General features: G+C 44.9%; 2 protein-coding genes across 3 annotated transcripts in view; one reads left to right on the top strand and one right to left on the bottom strand.

The window, feature by feature from the left end:
* The window catches only part of ARPC1A (actin related protein 2/3 complex subunit 1A), a 450,685-nt gene that overhangs the window by 308,038 nt on the left and 122,206 nt on the right, over positions 1–20,441 (bottom strand). The window lies entirely within an intron of this gene.
* KPNA7 (karyopherin subunit alpha 7) overlaps positions 1–20,441 on the top strand; it is an 86,082-nt gene that overhangs the window by 61,634 nt on the left and 4,007 nt on the right. Inside the window, exons 7-10 of one of the 2 annotated variants that reach the window (XM_063934170.1) lie at positions 11,365–11,628; positions 12,808–13,041; positions 13,318–13,389; positions 14,136–14,285. In XM_063934170.1, the coding sequence (XP_063790240.1) occupies positions 11,365–11,628; positions 12,808–13,041; positions 13,318–13,389; positions 14,136–14,285 (720 nt within the window). Of the gene's footprint in view, positions 1–11,364; positions 11,629–12,807; positions 13,042–13,317; positions 13,501–14,135; positions 14,286–20,441 lie in introns of both variants that reach the window. The other variant, XM_063934169.1, reaches the window with a different exon arrangement.

Below are 20,441 nucleotides of genomic sequence, written 5' to 3'. Positions count from 1 at the left end.
AGCTGAGCTCCAATTCGGATCCCTCACCCATATGTGTGAGCCAGAAGGGGTTAAGCTTCCATACCGCCTGGCCTCTCTGACAACCCAGGTCAATATGAACCGACACAGGGGAGTGATCCGAAATACCCCTAGTCTCATATCTAACATTCCGAATCATAGGCAGGAGTTCCCGAGAGAGGAGGGCCAGGTCTATCCTAGAGAAGGAAGCGTGGGAGTGTGAAAAACAGGAGTATTGCCTCAGGTCAGGATATTTCAATCTCCAGGGATCGATCAAGCCCAGCTCAGAGACAATATCTGCAAATGAAGACCGCTTCGGTTGAGGGTTGGAGGATGCCCTAGAGAACCTATCCAGTTCATGATGTAAAACATTGTTAAAATCACCCATACATATTGCAGCCACCCCCGGGGATGCAGCCATAAAAATAGATGCCTTTTTGAGTACGTCAGAGGAATATGGAGGGGGCACATATACAGCTAGCAATAGTAAGGGAACAGAATTAATTTTACATTTTAAAAAAACATACCTGCCCCATCGATCTGTCTGCACACTATCCAACACGAAAGGTACAGACTTTTTAATCAAGATAGACACTCCCCGGGACGCTGTGGTGTGCATGGAATGGAAAGCCCACCCCACCCACGGCTTTTTAAGTGACATGATCCTTGCACCCACCAAGTGGGTCTCCATCAAACAAACCACATCTGATGTGTACTGCTTGATCTGTCTGAGTACCAGGGAACGCTTAATTTTGTCATTAATCCCCCTTACATTCCAGGACAGAAACTTAACCAGAGCCATAACAAAGTAACACATTAACAAAGCAGACGACCCGCGACCAGCCACCCCCAGCACACTCCCAACAGACCACACTCCGAATCAGCTGCAACAAAAACACACTAGAGACAAGCACATTGCACGTCAGAAAATAAAAACAAAACAATAATTTCTTAACAAAACCCCTACCCCCACCCCGTATACTACTAGGAACTTGCAGCATACCTGATACCCGAACGACCAACCCTGTAAATTAACAAACCCTAACTACTAGGGCAAAACTACCTTAACACATTTTCTAAGGCCAAAAAGAAAACAAAAAGAGGGGCCAAGAATTCAGTGACTGTAAGACAATAGAAGCTTCCAGCTAAATTCAAGTCCTCCCCCCCTAGGCCGTCAGATCAACCCCATTAATATAACTATTTGGGACCATACAGCGAAACTGATATATGCAGGCGGTCCCGAAACTAGTATAAAGAACTAAACCAGGATATTACCAAAGGCAACAGGGGGCAGATATACGGATATAGGTGAGCACTGCACCATTTTATGTAAGATTGAATGTTGTCTCCTAAGAATATCCCAGCAATCTTCCCGCCAATAGTATCTGTATCTCCCTCCCGAAACACACCACAGGCAGTAAATAAACAGCATACTTGCAAATAGAGAAACAATATATATAAGTTCAGTCAGCGGCCAGTGCTCGCCGTGCCGGAAAGCGTCCGTCCAACCACACCGATGCCTCACGCGGAGACGTGAAGAATTTAGTTTCTCCATCAGAAACAACCCGCAGTCTGGACGGGAAGAGCATAGCATAAGGGAGGTTCAATTCACGCAGCCTGCGTTTCACGGGGATAAACAGAGCTCTATCCTTCTGGACATCAATAGCAAAATCTGGAAAGACTGATATCGGAGAGCCGTTCCACTTGAGGGGGCCCTTAGTACGGGCCAGTTTCAGAATCACGTCTCTATCCCGGTAATGAAGGAGCTTGGCAATAAATGTACGGGGAGGCGCCCCCGGAGGCAATGGACGCATCGGGACTCTGTGGGCGCGCTCCACCGCAAAGTGTGAGGTGAACTCCTCTGCTCCAAACACATCCAGTAGCCACTTCTCAAGAAATTTTTCGGGGGAGGCACCCTCCTCTTTCTCAGGGAGACCAACAAAGCGGACATTGTTCCGTCGCAATCTTCCCTCCATATCCGTCATCCTTCTATGTACCTCCGACATCTGCGACTCCAGAGCAGAAGTACGTCTACCAAGTGGCGCGACCGTGTCCTCCAGTGTGGATATACGTGTTTCAACCTCACCGACCCTCTCCCGCACCCGTTGAAGGTCTTGGTGTATAATGGATAAGTCCGCTTGGACCTGACCGATCCTGTCGGCCAAGCGGGCTTCGCTGGCCGTAACCGCATCCAGCACCTTCTGCAGAGCGGTATCAGTGGCCTCCACCGAAGAGGAGCTAGCTGACGGAGAAGGCGGAGATGGAGTCGACAGTACCTCCCCTCTCGGCTGGGACCGCGTCGAAGGATTCCTAGCGAATTTCTCTAGCGTCGCCGCAGCCGCGGCGGATTGATGCGGTTTGACCATTTTAGCCAAGTAGACGGCAGGGAGCAGGGGAGTATAGTATATCAAAGTCGTCCAGCTGCTAAGAGTGAATATGTATAGTATAGTATAGTATATCAAACTGTCCAAGCTGCCCTGTGGACACGTAGTATACCAATACTGTCCAGAAGCTGCCTATGGAAGTGGCAGTATATCGAGTCCGTCTAGCTGCAAAGCGTCCAGATGCCACATACAGCAATAGCAGAGGGCTACCAGGAGAGGATACACAAAGCACAGTGTATTAGGGTATTATGGCAACCCAGCAGCCAGCATGTACTGTATCCCAGGTCTGGAGGCAGGGAAGCTCTCCCACAGGCACCCCAAAGTACACTCTGTCCCCCCCAGCAATATGACCTGTTCCCCAGGAGACAGGCAGGGAGTTGGAGCTCCAATGAGAGAGCAAGTGGGAGGCGGCAGGACCCGCAGCAGCACCCTGGCAACGGATTTATTAGTATTTTATTAGTGTCTCCCCCGGGCACAAACGGAGCAGAGAGAGCTCCTGCTAGGGCCCCCGGCGCCTCGGCTCCACACAGCGGCGGCAGGAGGATCGGGGACCGGGAGTGAGTAGAGCGGCAGCGCGGGAGGACGGGAGAGCGGCGTCCCACGTGATGCGGCAGGCCCGGCGCCCCGATCACAGAAGCAGTGCGGCCAGAGCAGGAGAGCAGCCCGCGGCTCCCAGCTTCACACACAGGTCCCTCCACAGCGTAGCACCTGCACTGGGGCAACTTGTAGACCCAGGGGGGGACACAGGATGAAGAGAGAGGATATTGTAGCTGGAGAGCACACAGTTAGTGTGTTACTCCATGTCCGCCGTAGCCACGCCCCCCGGGCCCCTAAGTTCTTACCATAAATCTCCTTTATCTTCCTTCTGCAGCCCCCCAAGCTAGGAAGACCTATTCTGTTCCAACTCTGCAGTACTTTCGAACAGCAAAATTTTAAAAATAAAGCCAAGGTTTCTTCTACAGCCTTCGAAGGCAATTGAGGTAAACCCAGAAAATGAGCAACTGCAGGTTCACAGGAACAGAACTCCAGTTCTGCTTCCTCAAAGCCGCCTTCATGACGGTGCACCTCTCTGCCTGGAAGATGGGCATGTGGGAGCCCGGTTAAGAGTTGAGTCACATATGGGCGACCTCATGCCAGGATCCCTGTGTCAAAGCGCTCATCGCCCAGGGATGCAGAGAAGTTTCAGGACCTCCCACCTCACAGATTCTTGAAGTTGGGTTTACCAGCTTCTCGGGAGGAAAGTAAATTTACGGGATGCAATTCAAAAAACACTCAGGTCATTGTTCCAGTTCCACCTCGGCTACGGAACGGAGGGTATTATTCCAACCTGTTTTTGGTACTGAAACCAGACTGAGACCCATTTTAAACCTCAAGTCGCTGAACCCTTATTTATGGGTGTTAAAATTCAAGATGGGGTCTCTGAGAGCGGTGATCTTGAGTCTGGAGGAAGGGGAATTCTTGGTTTCTCTGGATATCAAGGATGCATACCTTCATATCCCGATCTAACCACCTCATCAGGCTTTTATCTCAGGTTTGCCTTACAGGACTGTCACTACCAGGTCCAGGCTCTGCCTTTTGGCCTCTCCAAGGGTGTTCACCAAGGTAATGGCAGAGATGATCCTCCTCCGCAAACGGAGAGTGAACATAATTCCATATCTGGACGATCTGCTAATAAAGGCACCATCCAGGGAGCGGTTGTCGGACAGCATTGCCCTCAACTCAGCTGCTCCAGGATCGTGGGTGGATCATGAACCTACCAAAATCTCACCTGGAACCAACAGAGGCTTCCGTTCCTGGAAATGATACTAGATACAGAAGGTATTCCTTCCATTGGAGAAGGCAGTGGTGATCCAGTCGATGGTGCAGGATGTTCTCACACCAACCCCGGATATCTGTGCACATCTGCATTCGCCTTCTGGGAAAGTTGGTAGCTGCTTAAGAGGCACTGCAGTACTGAAGGTTTCACGCCAGACCCTTCCAGCTGGACCTGTTGGACAAATGGTCTGGATCGCTTCTCCACATGCACCAGAGGAGCCAGGATTTCTCTGCTGTGGTGGCTCCAGATTTCTCACCTGACCAAGGGCTGGAGGTTTGAGATTCAAAATTGGATTCTGTTAACCAGATGTAAGCCTCAGATTGGGGAGCAGTCACCCACGGGGAACACTTCCAAGGAAAATGGTCAAGTTAGGAAACCATTCTTCCAATCAACATTCTGGAACTAAGGGCCATACACAACACCCTTCTACAGGCAGCACATCTTCAAGATCAGGCGATCCAGGTTCAGTCGGACAATGTGACTGTGGTAACGTACATAAACCGACAGGGCGGAACGAAGAGCAGAGTAGCAATGTCAGAGGTAACACTGATTCTTTTCTGGGCAGAAAGACAGGCTGTGGTGTTGTCTACTCTCGGAATGAAGATCACAGACAGCTGGTAAGCAGACTTCCTTAGCAGACATGACCTCCACCCAGGAGAGTGGGGCCTTCACCCGGAGGTGTTTGGGTGCATGACACGTCGGTGGGGAACTCCACAAATCGACATGATGGCCTCTCGTCTCAACAAGATACTCGGGCAGTATTGTTCCAGGTCGAGACCCTCAGGCAGTGGCGGTGGACGCTCTGGTGGCTCCATGGGCCTACCAGATGGGGTATGCGTTTCCACCACTTCCACTAATCCCAAGAATTTTCTCAAAAGAATAAAAAGGTAAAAGGTTCAGGCAATTCTCATTACTCTGGATTGGCCAAGAAGGGCTTGGTACGCGGGTATACTGGACATGCTTCTGGAGAATCCGTGGCCTCTACTTCTCAGAGGATCTACTGCAACAGGGGCCCTTTGTCTATCAAGACTTACCTCGGCTACGTTTGATGGCATGGAGGTTGAGCGTCAAATTTTAGCCCAGAAAAGAATTCCGGACAGGGTAATTCCTACCCTGATCCATGCCAGGAAAGGGGTAACGTCTAAACATTACTCTTGGATTTGGAGAAAATGTGTCTTGGTGTGAAAACAGGGAAAACTCTTGCGATGGAATTTCAATTGGGTCGGTTTCTGTTGACTGGTGTGGATGTCAGTCTACGCCTGGGCTCCATAAAAGTCCAGATTTCGGCTTTGTCCATTTTCTTCCAAAAACAGTTGGCTTTCCTCCCTGAGGTTCATACGTTCTTGAAAGGTGTTCTGCACATCGAGCTGCCCTTTGTGCCTCCCATGGCACCTTGGGATCTCAACGTGGTGTTGCAGTTTCCACAATCTGAATAGTTTGAGCCTTTTACAGGAGGTTGATGTAAAGTTTCTTACGTGGAAGACCGTCACATTGCTGGCCTTGGCTTCGGCAATTGGGGGCGTTGTCTTTCACAAGAGCCCCTATTTGATTTTTTTCATGAAGATAAAGCTGTACTCAGAACTCGTCAGCTATTTATTCCAAAGCTAGTGTCTGCATTTCACATCAACCAGCCTATTGTGGTTCCAGTGCATACGGACACCTCTTCCACTTCAAAGTCCCTGGATGTTGTGCGGCCTCTGAAAATCTGTCAAACTGACAGCTCGTCACAGAAAATCGGACTCTGTTTGTACCCTGATCCCAATAAAATTGGGTGTCCTGCTTCAAAGCAGTCTATTGCTCGCTGGATCAAGCTTACTCTACAGCAAGTTTGCCGGTTCCTAGATATGTACATGCCCACTCTACTAGGTCAGTTGGCTCTTCCTGGGCAGCTGCATCTCTGCCGAGCAGTTACATGGTCTGGTTCGAACACGTTTACTAAGTTCGATGCTTTGACCAAACTGAAGGTCTTCAGAGGCCAATCGGTTCTGCAGGGACCTCTGCGCACTCCCACCCAGTTTGGGAGCTTTGGTACAACCCCATGGTACTAATGTGGACCCCAGTATCCTCTAGGATGTAAGAAAATAGGATTTTAATTACCTACCGGTAAATCCTTTTCTCGTAATTTGTAGAGGATACTGGGCGCCTGCCCAGTGCTTCATTCTTCCTGCACTGTTAATTGGTTAAGTAATGTTGGTTCAGCTGTTGCTGTTCCTGTTTCAAGTTGGGTTAGCTTGGCTTTCCGTGTGCGCTGGTTTAGAATCTCACCACTATCCTTATCTAAAGGTATGTCCATCTCCTCGGGCACAGTTTCTAGACGGAGTCTGGTAGGAGGGGCAGAGAGGCAGGAGCCAGTGCACACTATTGATTTCTTAAAGTGCCCAAGGCTCCTAGTGGACCCCTCTGTACTCATGGTGCTAATGTGGACCCCAGTATCCTCTACTACAGCAGGCATTCCCAACCACGGTCCTCAAGGCACACCAACCGTGCAGGTTTTAGTGATATCCAGGCTGCAGCACAGATGGTTAAAGCAAAATAACTGAGCTACTAATTAAGTCACCTGTGCTGAAGCCTGGATATCACAAAAACCTGTACTGTTGGTGTGCCTTGAGGACCGTGGTTGGGAATGCCTGCTCTACAGATTACAAGAAGGATTTATCAGTAGGCAATTAAAAATCCTATTTTTAAGATGGATTCAATCCAACAGACAACACGTTTAAAGTATTCAAAGAAGCAGTACCATTAACATTTAAGGTATTTTCTGGTCCATCTATATGCAGAGTGGATTGAAAGGATGTAGACACTGGTAGAACTACATCAGTTTTACCCTGACCAGTACAGAAGAATATGTAATAGGATCCATTTAGGTCAGTTGCCACACGGGAGAGCCCTTACACCAGTTTTCAGTGGTACCATATAGGTAACTGTACTACTTAGTTTCTCATGATAAATTCATAATATGAGATGACTGAGATCCCAGCAAGGAAGAAAAGTGGTGATTCTGCAGTTAGTGTTGGATTAAAGTCACACACCCCAGTTTGTTCATGAGACTTCCAAGTACTAACCCAGCCCAACACTGTTATCTAAGATCAGACTAGCTTGGGCATGTGTGGTGTGGTACAGTAGTACTACAGAATCCTATAAAATGTTTGATAATTGGCTTGGCAGGATGTTTGCATGTTCATGGTGCTACGTAGGTGCATACCTGGATATGGCAATGAACATGTTAAAATATATCAAGCTCGTTCATTCAGTCTAAGGTGTATGTGGGACCAAATGGCACATATACGATAAAGCTTTTAGGGCTAAGTCTCGGGCTAGCAAGCTCCATCAAGTTTGGGGCAATGGACATAGAGTATGTCTTAGAGTGCAGGCCAATGCCATTGCTGACAAGGGTCACACTATAGTGGAAGGGCAGGGAGGCTTAGCATGCACTAACAGGACAAGTTTAGATGCTTTGCATTTATCGATGCCAATTGCACACATTCTGCAACGTAAAGCACACTTGTTCAGTCTACAATGGGAATCACCCCGCATAGAAGTGCTTTAAGAGAAAGGGGGCCAGAAGCAAGAGGTTCTTGGAGCAACTGTCCCTAGTAAAATAAACTAATCCCGTTGGCTTGGTGGGGATTTTGGGGTGGCTAGCCAGGAAGCCCAGTTACTGCTAGACTGGTTTATGGACTGCTTTAAGGATCCCAGTTGCATAAAAAGGTGCACCCAGCAACATGCAGCAGGATTTTGAATTCTACTAAAGCAATGCCTTGGGCAGCGTGGGAGTAAATTGCAAAGGAATTGGCTTTGGATAAGATGGCAGGCTCTTAAGTCGTCAAACCCCCCTCCTATGTGGTGTGGTAATTTTTACCACTAGGCTTGGTTCCCAAGAAAGCACCAGTAAAATTCAGGCTCCTTCTCAAATTACAGGGCAAGAGTGATCAATATCGAAGGCACCGGGAATGCCCTGGTATGAAGGGGTGGGCTAGGGCAGAGGTTAAGACCCCTTGGAGGAAGTCACTTTCGAGAAGCTAAGGGGAGGCCTTGCTCTTCGGGACCACTTTTTATTATGGCTTTTAGTGGTGCATTCAGGATTTGGGAGCTGGTAGTGGAGTCAAGCAAGGTACAAGATACATGCTTGCTTTTTAAAAAGTGGTGGTGTCAAAGGACTCTGTGCTGTGCAAGGTGCACAAGTCCAAGACAGACCAGTTGGGAAAAGGCAGGTGGATCCAGCAGTGGCAGGCACTCTGCCCAGTGGATGCAGTACAGACTTATGTGGGGGGTCGAGACCAGGTGAAGTTAATATCCTCATACATAACTGGTAAGTGCAGCCTTGCAGTGTTCAAAAGGTACATTGTGACATTAGGCTGGGATGAGTAAATTTGTAACCCAGTCCCTCAGAATGCGCCTATTCTGCCACCCAAGGGGAGATCATGGCAAACAAGTTTTCATGGGTGCTTAAGTCAAACTGGTACAAGAAATGTGTGGCTCATGGAGGCCACAGTCTCTGGTGAACAACTTGTGTGATAACATCTACACACACACACACACACACACACACACACACACACACACACACACACACACCTCTTTACAGGCACCCCAAGTTTCAAGTAGATGTAGATCATGCTATGGAAGGACATTAAGTGAACTTTCTGACTGCAAAATCTCTCAGGATAATGTATTTATCAGCCCCATCTCTATTCCCACCCTTTAGTGTGTCAGAGCTTATGGCTGCAGGCAGCTAGCACCACCCAGGGCTTAAATCTTGCTGGCCCTGGCATGCAATATCCTTGGTTGCTAGCCCCTGTTTCACTCTTGGTCCTTGGGTGGGAGGGCAGCGGCTGGTGGCAGGGCTCGTGGTCCTCTCATCAAAGCCCTGAGGCAATCGCATTCCAGATGGGGCATGGGAATCCGGGGTTTATTTAAAACCTGGGTTAGTGGGAGGCTTGACGGCAAACTGGGAGTCTCCCACGGGATGCAGGTGGGTAGGCAACAATGGTTTGTACTACAATTTGACATCCTGCATCTCTATGAAGCCTTTAATTCTAGCTGTATATTAACCCTTTCTAATGAAACCTCGAATTCTCATGCAATTTATGTGTTTAAGATTAGGTTAGCAGTTCTATATACCATAATCTTATTCTAGTGATTTGGTAACCAGTACCTCCTACATTAGTTTCTGACCTGGCTATTTGTGCTTCTAAATACCAAAGAGCGCTAATTAATCGTATATAAACAAAATTTATTTATAATAGAGATTACAATATAAAAATATATACTCGTATAATGGGTGCATTCATAAGCTAAAATATAAAAGAATAATGATAAATTCACCAAATTACGGATCTAGATCGCTGATGCTTAGATCAAGGGTTAATGGAAACCAATTATTATGATTGTGTCTGTATATATTCCTTTTCCCCGTGTTTATTATGATAATATAGCTTTATCTATATATAAGTTTTATATGGGATTGTTTCTTTTTAAAAACCAATTTGGACAAGAATCTCTGGATAGAGCTGATTTCAGGTGGTTCAAGCAATTAATGGAACACGCATGCTGCAATCAGTAGAAGTTTTTATGATTGGATGCCTCTTGTTTAAATACTTATCTGCACACTGCTGAGAACACCTTCTGATGAAACCACACATCTACGCCAGCGGAGAAACGCGTCAAGGTTGCCCCTTTTATTCACCTATACGGACTAACTCTGATTGCCTAATCATCGGCTATATCCAGTGACAAACGGATCGTACAGCGACAAAGTTAATCTCAACTATCCATGTGAGTAATCTACACTCCAACACTGTAACGAGGCTCAACAAATCCATCTCCCTTGGGAGCCAGTAATTGGAGCCATGTAGAAATATCAACTGTGAAGTGCTCCCTAGAGCTTAATCCAGTGACTTATTTCGACTCAATCATTTGCATGATTAAACCACACTCCAGCACTGCATGAGGCTCAACAAATCCATCTCCTTCGGGAGCCGGTAATTAGAGCCGTATAGTAGCAGTAACTGTGAAGCGCCGTCTTCAGCTGCATCTCCGTGTCACAGCCACATCAATTAACACACTGTAACAAGACCTTTTATGGATTCTCCAAGTCAAAAGTTATAGATATTTAGTTCAACAATAATTGTGATATACAAAAAGGAACTGCTAATCTGTACAGTTATTGGAAGCCACTAGCCTCTATGTACAGCTGCGCCCTTGCATATTTCCACTAATAGGATTCTCTTTTTCAGCTGAACAATCTAATACAGAGACCCTAATTTCTGAAATCACCCCCATTTTGTGTCATATCTTCTAGGGGTGGACTATTCCACCTTGGGTAATCCTACGCTGAGCGCCCAAGATGGCTGCCGCACTTGGTACCTTGTGAGGGTGGAATACACAAGCCTTGGAAGTTATTACCCAAAATGCCTACACCAATCCTGCATTATGCTTTGTGTGCTTAAGAATTTATTTTATGTCTGTGTGGCTTATCTATTGCTATATTACTTAAATCTTCTGTATTATGTGTATTGTTTTTTATGTCTGTAAAGCGCCTTGAGTCCTGTTGGAGAAAGAGAGCGCTATATAAATAAAATTATTATTATATTATATCTTCAGGATAATAAAATAAGGTGGCAGCATAAACACCAGAGCAATTACCTCATATGACGGGACTTTTAATAATTGGTTTCCATTAACCCTTGATCTAAGCATCAGTGATAGATCCGTAATTTGGTGAATTTATCATTCTTTTATATTTTAGCTTATGAATGCATCCATTATACGAGTATATATGTTTATATTGTAAACTCTATTATAAATACATTTTTGTTTATATACGATTAATTAGCGCTTTTTGGTATTTAGTTGTCTATTGTAAATAACAATGTTTATTTGGGAGCTGCTTTTTGTCTTTTTTAGAAAAAATCTTTTCTTATCCAGAATAATTTACTAGTTGCGCCTGATTAGCTTTCTTTAAGGGAAAATACACTCGAGACGCTAATTTATCTCTATTTGTGCTTCGTTCGTTCAATTGTTGCTATTGCACTATGGTTTCTAAATTTTGTAGTTTAATGTGCAGGTCCACAACTCTTTAGCATTTTTTTCAGTAATGGTGCAGTTTATTCCTTCTATACATTTTGTTTTTTTTTTTTTTTTAATTTTTGTTCTTTATTTTTTTAGATTGGTTTTCTCAGGAACATTACATGGACCCTATCTAACTTGTGTCGAAATAAAAACCCATACCCCCCCATGACTGCTGTTCTTCAGATCCTGCCAGTACTGATACAGCTCCTGCACCATGAGGACAAGGACATCTTATCTGATACATGTTGGGCGATGTCTTACCTCACAGATGGTGCAAATGATAGAATTGATGTAGTGGTGAAAACTGGAGCTGTTGACAGACTCGTACATTTAATGTCAAGTGAGGAACTTGGCATATTGGTGAGTAGCCTTTTTATATGACTAATTTTGGGCTTAAAGTAATGGATGGTGTGTTGTGTTAATAGCTGTGAATGTACAGGTTATCAGAATCTGCACAGCCTAAAACTGCTACAGGTATACACACAAACAATGGTGGTTTAAAGGCCGTGCATGCATGGATTGGGAATTTAGCCAGTCTCCAAATGACCACTTATGTCCAACATGCATGCATGAGGCTATGATACACAGTAAGTAAGTTGTTCACACAAAACTATAGCCTGAAATTGGTGCCCAAGAGAGATTGGTTGTCTAGACAAACACAATTCCCCGTACACAAGGCCCTAAACTAAGAAAATATGGTGTTCTGTGTTAAAATGCAGATATAATATACAAATTCTCATTCATCCCTTCATTGCTTCTGCTAAGGGTGTTCCTAACTGAAGTGTCCATATGTTTCTAAATTGAGCTCTAGATTACAGGTGGTACCCAGAGAGCCACCAAAGTTGCACTAAAAGGGCCCCCATTCCCTGCTAGCTACTGAGCACATATATATCTCTCGGGCAATGATTAACAGAATGGAAGCTGGTCAAATCAATTTTTGTTGAAATGGTGACTTGAAATGAAAGAGAGGTTATCAAAGACTTATTCATTGTATTTCTATTTTATATGTAGAATGCTCATGTATGGGTGCTTTTTGTTTTGTATGTTCTGGGACGCTTATGCATAAAATCATGTCATTTGATGACATGACTGCTCAATACTATCCAAACAAACTGTTTTCTACAACATCAGTGGTCAGTGTGATATGTGGATATTACACAAATTGGGCACTCTACCACCCAACACCCTTCAGATTGACTTGGCAAATTTTGTCTGAAACACCAGCTCATTCAGGACTTAATTCTGAGATGGGCGCAGCTGCTGCCAAATAGGAGGTATCTTGTGTAAAGAAACCACCTCATGCATGCTTGTGTTCCACTGCTGTTTCTGAAGAAGCAGCATTAGCTCACTTGCATGAACATCGCCCATCAGAGTAGCTCTCTGGTTTAATGCTGCTGGGAACAGGAAATCTGCCTCCAAAGAGCTTTATCCATATTGAAAAACCCAGCTAAACAATGTTTTGATTTTAGCTGGAAATGGAGTGGGGTAGTCTAGAGCACTTCTTATAACATTTATTTGTTTTTTCCCCCCCAATGTTAGACACCAGCCCTTCGTACTATTGGGAACATAGTCACAGGAACAGACAAACAGACCCAGGTAGCCATTGATGCCGGAGTCCTGTCTATCCTTCCACAGCTCATGCGGCATCACAAGCAAAGTGTGCAGAGAGAAGCGGCATGGGCTCTTAGTAACATTGCAGCAGGACCAGCGCCACAGATTCAACAGCTAATAACATGTGGCCTCCTGCCTCCACTTGTGGATCTTCTCAACAAGGTAAATGGGGGGAGGGAGGAAGGAAAGGGGGTAAACAAAGGTAAATGTGAAGACATGCCTTCTTACTGTGTGGGGTCTGAACGTTTTTTTGTAGAATTGTCAAATTTAGTTATACCTTATTCAGGGAGATAAATTTCCATATTTTATGGGTTTTTTAGCCAATTTGCCGTACAGTGATATTTACCTTATTAGGCCTCTTTTGTAGCCAGGATGCTTATACTGCATTTAAGTGATAACCCACAAAATAATGAATTCCTCTCCATTATGTACTTCTAGGGTGACTTTAAGGCTCAGAAGGAAGCTGTATGGGCAGTGACAAACTACACAAGTGGGGGCACCGTAGAGCAGGTAGTACAGTTGGTGCATTGTGGAGTACTGGAACCACTACTCAACCTACTTATTGTTAAGGACAGTAAAACCATTTTGGTCATCCTAGATGCAATTACAAATATATTTTTGGTAAGTTTACTGCAATAGTATTGACATGTACTGCTTTTAAGTACTAAATAGTTGATGGGAAAAAGATTGTAATCAAGACTTATTAATATTTTTTTTTTTTTTTTAATAATCATAAATGGTCATATCTAATAATGGTTACAAGCACAACATGTACCTCTTTTCCATTGCTGCTGAAACCCAGGTTATTGCTGTGATTACCCAGGTCACGTCTCAGTGGTATAGTGTTCATCAGAATCCAGAGACCCAGGAATCCAACCCAGCTAGCTTGCAAGGGTTGGTCCTGGGAAAGACCTGGATTAAGGGGCAATGTTAACTGTTAAACTGGGGTCATCCAACTGGGCTCCCATTTACACCATGGGGATATTCATGGTGACGATGCTACTTCCTGCAGCGTTGTCGCACATCTAGGGTCAGGGCCTCTATTACTGCTGCTGATGCACCCTTGTGCAATGTAAACTGCTCCAACCTGAGAATAATCCAGGTTATAGCAGCAGTAGAAAGGGTCAGTCCCGGGTCTGACCTGTTTTGGAACTGTCCCAAATCTCAGGTCAGATCCAGGGCTTGGGTGGAAAAGTTGTATCATTTAAGTTCTGCATGAAGGACTTCATCACCATATCATTATCTATCTATTGCAGGCTGCTGAGAAGTTGGGTGAATTGGAGAAACTGTGCCTAGTGATTGAGGAGCTGGGAGGCTTGGAGAAGATAGAGGCTCTCCAGACTCATGACAATCATATGGTTTATCATGCTGCTTTGGCTCTGATAGAAAAATACTTCTCTGGCGAGGTATGGAATAATGTTATACACTCCAAGACACCAGCCGTATATAAGCCACTCCCCCCTCTGGGTGTGGGGTGGTTTTTTTTTTTTGTTTTTTTGTAGGTCAGTGACCAGTAAGGAGAAGATGGAGGTGAAGTCTAAGCGCAAAAGACTGCATTTACACAAGTGTTCTTTGTGTGACCAGGCTTTCCTGATCCCTTCTCTGGTAAATGTGTGTGGAGATTTCAAGGCACTTCAGCAGATTATGCCTCATTAACTGAGCTGGTTGGATTATTGAAAACGGCTCTATCGACTAAGTTTGTGACTAAGGAGGATTGTAGTAGAGCGTCAGCAGTATTAAATTATGATTTTGAAGTTTCGGATGTGGAGGAGATGTTCTTAGTGTCTGATAATTCGAAGTCTGAAGAGGAATCTGCTATTTCTAAAACGGAAGGTGTCTAATGTTTTGGTCAACAATTTATTGGTCCGAATTCATTGCTCCTTAGATATTGAGGAGGCTCAGCAGGAGATGAAGCCGCAGGATTTGTTTTAAGGAGACAAAAAAAGGGAAGGTGTTTCCGTTGTCTCAGGCTCTCAAAGATGTGGTGTCGGAGGAGTGGAAACATCCAGATAAAAGGGTGTCAGTTACACAAAGGATAGGTTAAAATTTTATCCGTTTCTCCAGCAAGTAGTTGTGAAGTCAGAGGAATCTCCGAAGGTGTATGCAGCTATTGCAAGTATTTCTAGGAAAACTGCATTGCCATTGGAGGATGCTAATGTGTTCAGGGATCCGATGGATAGAAGTAGGTTTGAAGAAACTCTATTCTTAAGGGCTGCCTTGAAACCAGCAGCAGCAATGGCAGTAACTACTAGTGTTGTGTGGATGGGGTCACAATCTGGAATCGGATATGTTAGATGGCCTAAAAAGGGCAGAACTGTTTAAGTCCATTCAGGACATTCAGCTTGCTGTGGAATTCCTATGCGACTCTTCAATGGATTCAGTGAAGTTAAAAGCTAGGGCTGGTGCTACTGTGACTGTACTAAGAAGAGCTTTGTGTTTGAGACCCTGGGCTGCATATGTGCAGTCGAAAAATAGGCTTTCATTGCTTTTTCAAGGAGATTATCGGTTTGGTCCAAAAATTGGATCAAATAACCTGACTTCTTATTAGAGAGGTGAGGAAAGCTTTCTTTATGAAATCTCCAAGAACCCAATCTCAGGAGTAGAGAGATTCCAAAGCCTGTTGGCCGTGGAGAAGTTATAGAAGAGGACAGTGGGGTAGTTTGCGTTCTTTTTTTGTGGCCAGAGAGCAAGGATAACTTTTTTTTTTTTTTTCCCCTCCGGCAGGGTCCACAGGTTAACAATGGGATATGATGGAGCGACAGCGGATTGGCACCAATCGATCAAAAGCTTTCTGGCCTCCGAGAATGCAATTGGCCCATCCATATATCCCAGCTCACTGGCTCAAGCAAATCCGATTTTTGTTCGGTGCGGCAGGAGCCGGACCATGGTCAGAGGGCTGCTGTTTATTTAGCAGCCCTAAGCTTTCTTATGTTAATTTTTATAGTCTTACTAGTTTTTTTTTTTTTTTGAGTGATCTTTCTAAACAGCATCTTTTACGCTTAGTCGCTCCAACAATTCTCAGCCGGGTCGCGACAACGCTTACCCACGAGTACAGTGCTGTTTTGGCGGGCGTCTGTGTCGGATAGACTAGCAGGTCCAGCAGACGTTACAAGGCTGTGGCGGGAGCACGGGGAGAAAGTAAGGCCTCTGTTCCATTTAGTAGATGGAATACGGACACAGCCGCACTTTATTGGGTGGAGACTACCAAACAGTAGCTGACGCGGGTGCACCAGCGCTACGCCTTACAGATCAGAGGCTCCAGGAATAGCATGAGGCCGTGATCCTTAGGGTTGATGTCAGCTGGGGAGTAAGACGTTCCCCTCGTTCATGACCAGTTTCCTCTGAGTCTCCCGCCATGAAAGGTTTCCTCGCTTCCGTCCCAGACGCTGTTCATGAGGGGACTTGGTTGCAGCATAGGCAGCTGTTTGACTGGTGCGTCGGTGTTCACTGAGCGTCTGTGTTCACTATAGGTTCATGGAGCGGCATTGTACACTAGTAGCGTCTGGATCTACTTGGCGTTCGCTAATGTATTGATCAATCCTGGAAGTGAGGGGAGTCTCCCTGTATCCCACTCTGAGTATGGGTTATACAGCACTAAATCTCTATCTACCTTTTTGAGTACGAATAGTTAAGTGCCTATTGCTTATGAGTCTGTATACGTTTACTGTTTCTGTAGTGTCTGAATACGTTGGATCCATTCAAACATGATCAGTAATATGTTCTCCTACATAATTAAAAATGTTTGTAGTTGATGTGCTCATATTGCTAATTATACTGATGTTTAACATGTGACTGACTGCTAGTGTGATTGCTGACTTTACTATATGTCTGTCAGTTTGATTTTCTGATCCTCAATGCTGGTGCATGGGTAGGGTCAGATTGTATGTCACTTTAGAAACTTTAAAGTGGTTAATCACAAATTGTGTAGTACACTGTGGATGTGCTGATTATCATGTCTAAGAGCGGCAAAGGTGAGGAAGGTACACACGGCAACACCAACACTCATATCATGTTTGTCTTTCAGAACTATATTATCCTCTCAAGATCTGGTTCAGGGTGGTTTATGTGCAAATTGTTTTTGTTTTCAGCAAAGTACAAGGCAGATCCCTGTACAACGTTGGGTACAGATGGATCCACCTTGGGCTATGTTTGCACAGACCTTATAAAGTATAGCTGAATGGATAATTCCTACAGCTTCTGTACCAGGGTTAGGTTACACTAGTAACCTTTTACATGCAGCTCCCTACCTATGGTATATCACTTCCACCAGCAGCTTCTCAAAAGGAACAAGCTGATAAACCAATGGTAAGTAAATCTTCACCTTCACAGGCTACACATGAGGCAGAGGAGGATTCATTGGAAGATAAAAGCTCAAATAATTAAACTTCGGCATACGAAGAGGAGGAAGAAGGTCTCGGCTCAGTGGATATATAGCTGAGTTCATTAAAGCAATGAAAGCCATTCTATCCTTAGAGGATTCAGCAGAGCCTGTGTTAAAAACCAAGGCACTGGTGTTTAAATGTTGCAAAACCGTTAAAACCGAGTTTCCAAAATCAGCTGAAGGAAATCATGGAAGAGGCTTGGGCTACACCCAATAAGAAGTTTAGAATTCCTAAAATGGAATTCCAATTATCCTTTTCCAGCTGGGGATTGTTTAAAAAGGAGGTGGCTCCTAAAGTAGATACGCATGTGATTTGGTTAGTCCAAAAATCTACATTACGTTTGCCTTTAACATCATTAAATGATGTCACGGATAGCAGAGTGGATGGTTGTTTTTAAAAACCATATTTTCCGTGTCTGGGGCAGTCATAAGGCCAGCCATGGCTTCAGCTTGGATGGCAAAGGCGGTGGCCGCCTGGGCTGATACATTCTAGGGGGATTTTTCTGTCGCTTCTAGAGCAAAAATCCCATATAGCTCTTATAAAACAGGCTGCAATATTCTTGAAAGAAGCATTAGATATGGGTACTATTGCCTCCAGGGCATCAGGTTCAACAATAGCTGCTCGCAGAGCAGTTTGGTTACATGCATGGAAAGCTGATTCAGAATCTAAGAAGGTTTTGGAATCATTGCCTTTTTCTGGAAATATTCATTTTTGGTAAAGAATTGACAGATATTCTGGAGTCAGAAGCAGACTCCAAAAAGGTCAAATTTCCTTCCACATACAACCTCAAACCTAAGTTCCGACTTTTCGGTCTCAAGGAAAATCTAGGGGGGGAAAGGGATTGCAAGCAGTCCCAATACAACAAGTCTGGTAAGTAAAAAATGCATTAGGCTACCAGAGGGCTGGCTTCCAAATCCAGAAGACAAGCCATCAGTCTGATTGTGCAGGCCTCCACCTGGGGGACCCCAGGGTAGGGTGCAGACTTCAGTTTGCACAGATCTGTCAGCAGTCTACAACAGATGCCTGGGTGCAGGAAGCAGTATCTCTAGGTTATGCTTTCCCCCTTCAAGAAGCATCCTCCTCAAAGGTGTGTGGTGTGGGTTTTTTTTTTTTTACCAGCCCACCTCAGACGAATGCCAGGGCTTTGCAAGAAACCGTACAGAAATTGCTTCAGTCAGGAGTAGTCATTCCAGTTCTTCCTGCACAACGAGGACCGGGTTTTTACTCCAACCTGTGTTTGGTTCAGAAGCCAAATGGGTCATTTCGGCCCATTCTCAATCTCAAAATGCTAAACGAATACATTTGGGTACCTCTGTTTCACATGGAGATGTTGCATTCCATAGTCTTGTCCATGGAGCCAGGGGATTATATGGTATCCCTGGATATGCAGGATGCTTACCTACATGTTCCTGTATCACTGTTTAATCAGTGTTCTCTCAGGTTCACTATCCTCCAACAGCATTTTAAGTTCCATGCTCTACCATTTGGGTTAGCCACAACCCCCAGAGTATTTACCAAGATTATGGTGGTTATGGTAGCTTATCTCCGCCAGCGGGGGATATGAATTTTTCCATACCTCGACAATCTTTTAATCTTGGCATTCACAGGAATTGCTCCTATGTCATCTCCAACAGACCATAACATGTCTGCAGAGGCACGGGTGGCTCATAAATTGGGCAAAATCGTCTCTAGTTTTGTCACAACGGATGACTCACTTGGGGGCTGTACTGGATTCAGGTCTGCAGAGTATTTTTACCTCGGAACAAGTTATCAAAGGTTCAGTCAAGGATTCAGTACTTGTTACACAGTCAAGGTATCCATTCACGCAGCAATGCACGTGATGGGTTTGATGGTGTCAACATTCGACATGGAGTATGCAGGCGTGGCTGGGCGTTTGCTGGGAGGGTGTATGACATCAAATCCGGACACGAATAGGCTGAAGTGATCGCAAGCGCTGAGTAGGTTCAGAACTACTCTGAAACTGCACAAACTGTTTTTGCAGAGCTCTGCTGCACATGCATTCGTACTTCTGCTAAGCTAAAATACACTCCCCAGTGGGCGGCGGCATAGCGTTTGCACAGCTGCTAAAACTAGCCAGCACGCGATCAACTCAGAATGACCCCCAATGCTCAGAGCAAGGAAACCTTCCTCAGCTTGCATTTATCACTGAATATGGCAAACCTATATTCATTGGTGCAGTGAACAGAAAATTTACCCTAAGTCTTTCAGAGTTTCCAGGGTCTTGGCATTCCTTCAGGCAGGAATGGATAAAGGTTTGAAGGTGGCTTCCTTGAGAGTGCAAGTGTCAGCATTGACTGTATGGGTTCCAAAAGAAAATTGTCAATTTACAGGATGTGCGTACTTTTTTCCCCCAGAGAATGCTGTGCATTCAACCTCCTTTTTGTTCCTCCTAAAGTGCCTTGGGACTTATATTTAGTCCTGAAGGCCCTTCAAGTTGCCCCGTTTGAACCATCTTAAATGGTTGACAGCTAAAGCGCTCTTTCTACTGGCTATGGCATCAGCTAGAAGAGTATCAGATTTAGGGGCATTATCATGTCAGTCCCTATTTTTATATATAATATAATATAATATAATATAATATAATATTTTTATTTTTTTAATCCAGATAAAGCAGGTCTCAGAACTAGATCTGGGTATCTTCTGAAGGTGGTGTCTAAATTCCACCTTAATGAAGAAATTTGTAGTCCCGGCTTTCCAGGTACCGGACCTTTCTGCAGTATATGCATCGCTGGACGTGGTCCGTGCATTAAGGATCTACATGGATCGTACCAGTGCAATCAGACAGATTCTCTCCATTCTCTACAGATTTTACAAGAGGATGGCCTGCTGATAAGCAGACACTGGCAAGATGGCTTCGGATGACTATTTCAGAAGCATATTCCCAGGCTGATCTCCCTGTTTCGGCTAATGTCTCTGCTCACTCTACTCATAAGGTAGGTCCATCATGGGTGTGCATGTGTGTTCTCGCCTGCTTAGGGCTATCTATGATGCTCCTATCTTGAGCTTTGGAATACAACTGATTTGCCTGAGCAAGGAGGCGGGGATATATGGACGGGCCCGTTGCATGTTGGGAGGCTGGAAAAGCTTTGACCGATTGGTGCAAATCCGCTGTCGCTTCATCATATCCCATTGTTATCCTGTGAACTTAGGAGAAATACC

The sequence above is a fragment of the Pseudophryne corroboree genome, chromosome 7, assembly GCF_028390025.1.
Source record: "Pseudophryne corroboree isolate aPseCor3 chromosome 7, aPseCor3.hap2, whole genome shotgun sequence".
NCBI lineage: Eukaryota > Metazoa > Chordata > Amphibia > Anura > Myobatrachidae > Pseudophryne > Pseudophryne corroboree.
This window is presented reverse-complemented; position numbering and strand designations above follow the sequence as displayed.